This window comes from Nicotiana attenuata, unplaced genomic scaffold (assembly GCF_001879085.1).
Source record: "Nicotiana attenuata strain UT unplaced genomic scaffold, NIATTr2, whole genome shotgun sequence".
Classification (NCBI taxonomy): domain Eukaryota; kingdom Viridiplantae; phylum Streptophyta; class Magnoliopsida; order Solanales; family Solanaceae; genus Nicotiana; species Nicotiana attenuata.
Genome location: NW_017677515.1, coordinates 27,438 through 29,773, shown reverse-complemented (window position 1 = coordinate 29,773; position 2,336 = coordinate 27,438). Strand labels below are relative to the sequence as shown.

The 2,336-nt window shown below is 35.8% G+C and overlaps 1 protein-coding gene across 1 annotated transcript; it reads left to right on the top strand.

The window, feature by feature from the left end:
* Positions 1–373: 373 nt before the first annotated feature.
* Positions 374–1,164, top strand: LOC109221430 (dirigent protein 23-like). The gene has a single exon (XM_019385919.1). It carries the CDS (start codon positions 477–479, stop codon positions 1,062–1,064), a length of 588 nt encoding a protein of 195 aa, XP_019241464.1. The 5' UTR covers positions 374–476; the 3' UTR covers positions 1,065–1,164.
* The last annotated feature ends 1,172 nt before the right edge of the window (positions 1,165–2,336 follow it).

The following is a 2,336-nucleotide window of genomic DNA, read 5'->3' as shown; positions in this document are numbered from 1 at the left end:
TTTTTTATATATATATATATATATATATATATATATATATATATATATAAAACCTACAGAAAAGTGAGCTAATCCAACAAATCGTGCTTGTACAATGGAAAGCGCCACTGGTTTATCTCTCCAGCGAATCAAATTGGCCAAAGGTGTGCGTTCATGAGCCCTATTGTATACGTCATTAGTCCGATCCTTTGTAGGAACTACCCATAATAACGAACTTGTATAAACGGATCTGTTTATCATAAAGAGATTCGTCGTTCCTGACCCTGCTTTACCTTAATTGTTATTTGAACAAAAAAAATATTCAAAATAAAAGGATTTATATATATATACATATATAACCGGAGCCACATTTGACTTTGGATGCTCTCTCGCTTCTTATTTGTATATATGTAGGGGTGTAAAAGATTGGAACCGCATCACAGTTTCTGTACATCTCTTGTTACACTTCCAAATTTCTACAAGAAAACAAGAGAGACATGGGGAAACCAACAATCATTATTCAGCTGATAATATTGTCAGTGCTACTAATGTTGACGGCCATGCCTGTAGTTCATGCTCTTGACAAAAGCCCAAAAGCAGTTGGACGATGGTTTAAAAAGCTTTCTAATGCAAAGCAGAAGACGACCAAGCTTCATTTCTACTTTCACGACTTAGCTACTGGTGGAAAGAACGAAAAATCTTCAGTAATTGCTCAAGCCACCAACATCACGTCTAAGTCACCGTTCTTGTTTGGCATACTCAGAATGATAGATGATCCATTGACCGTAGGACCAGAGCTGAGTTCCAAAAGAGTGGGTTCAGCTCAAGGAATATATGGTTCAGCAGCAATAAATGAATTTGGGCTGCTTATGAACTTCAATTTTGTGTTCACAGATGGACCTTACAATTGTAGCACTCTGAGTTTGCTCGGTAGAAACGCTATATCAAATGAATACAGGGAGATGCCAATAGTTGGTGGTTCTGGAGTTTTCAGGCTAGCTCGGGACATTGCCACTGCCAAGACCTATTTTGCTAACTTTACTGTCGCTATTGTTGAGTATCATGTCATTGTACTTCATTATTAACCCCTGTGGCTTTCTTGATTTTTTTTTTCTTTTCGATAAAATTAGCACGATTTGTTCTCAAGAATAATTTTTCCATATAACAAGAGATCTTGTTCAATTACAGTACTGTAAAAGAAGTTTCTTGGTATATATACAAGTCATCACAACCCGATGAATCTCCCTCCCATTGTACCGAACTCCTGAATGTTCATAGTTTTGAAAGTGCTACAACATGTCTGCTACTCCTTCTGTCCCAATTTATATGAATCTGTTCTATTTTTGAGATTCAAACTATGTAAACTTGATCAACATTTTTAAAATGTATTTTTTTATTATATTAATATGGGAAGAGGTGTAACTTATACTCCATCCGTTTCAATTTAGACGAGCTAGTTTGACTCGGCAGGAAGTTTAAGGAATAAAAAGAAGACTTTTAAAATTTTTGGTCTTCAAAGTTTAAGGCGTAAAACCTTTGTGAGACCATGACATTTGTGTGGTTATAAATGCTTCTTATTAAGGGTAAAATGGGTAAAATGAATAGTTTAAAGTTAAATTATTTCCAAATTCATAAATGTGTCATTTATTTGAGAACATACTAAAAAGGAAAGTACCTCATCTAATTTGAAACGGAGGGAGTAGTAGTTTTTATACAATTCTTGAATATCCAAATTTTTACTTTAAAATATTGAGTTAATTGTTTACCCTCAAAAAGGATAACAATTGAATATATACGTGGTTTTAAGGATATGTGGATCAATTCAATACAAATGATTAATGTCGTTAGATTAAACAAATAAAAAGATGTAATAAACTAGCAAACCAATAATGAGAGTGATTTCGGACTCAATAACGGCTTAACGAAGTGCCTGCCTTCGATCCCGAGTTCACACTAATGAAGAACTGATGAACAAAAGTAAGAACTTTGAATAACAGAGAGAAAAAGACCATATTGCCTTGATAGGCGTGTTACAATGTATCCTATGAATAATGAGTTTTACCTTTTATATAGTAGGGGAATTTCACCCTAAGTACAATTCTAAGAAAGGTAAGAATCCCCCATTTCACTAAACACTAATTTTCCGCCGATACGGGCCGAGATCCATGACGTGATATCCGGCTGGGCACGAATATCACGACCCTTTGTTAGTCGTGTGCAGCCATTCGATAATGTTCTTCAAAGTCTCGAGGCTCGAACCGGACCTGGAGTATGTGGTTCGAATGTCTCCGAGGGCACGTGTCTTGCTCGAACCCCGATATGAAAGGCTCCTTGCCCAAATTTTGATTTCTTACGAT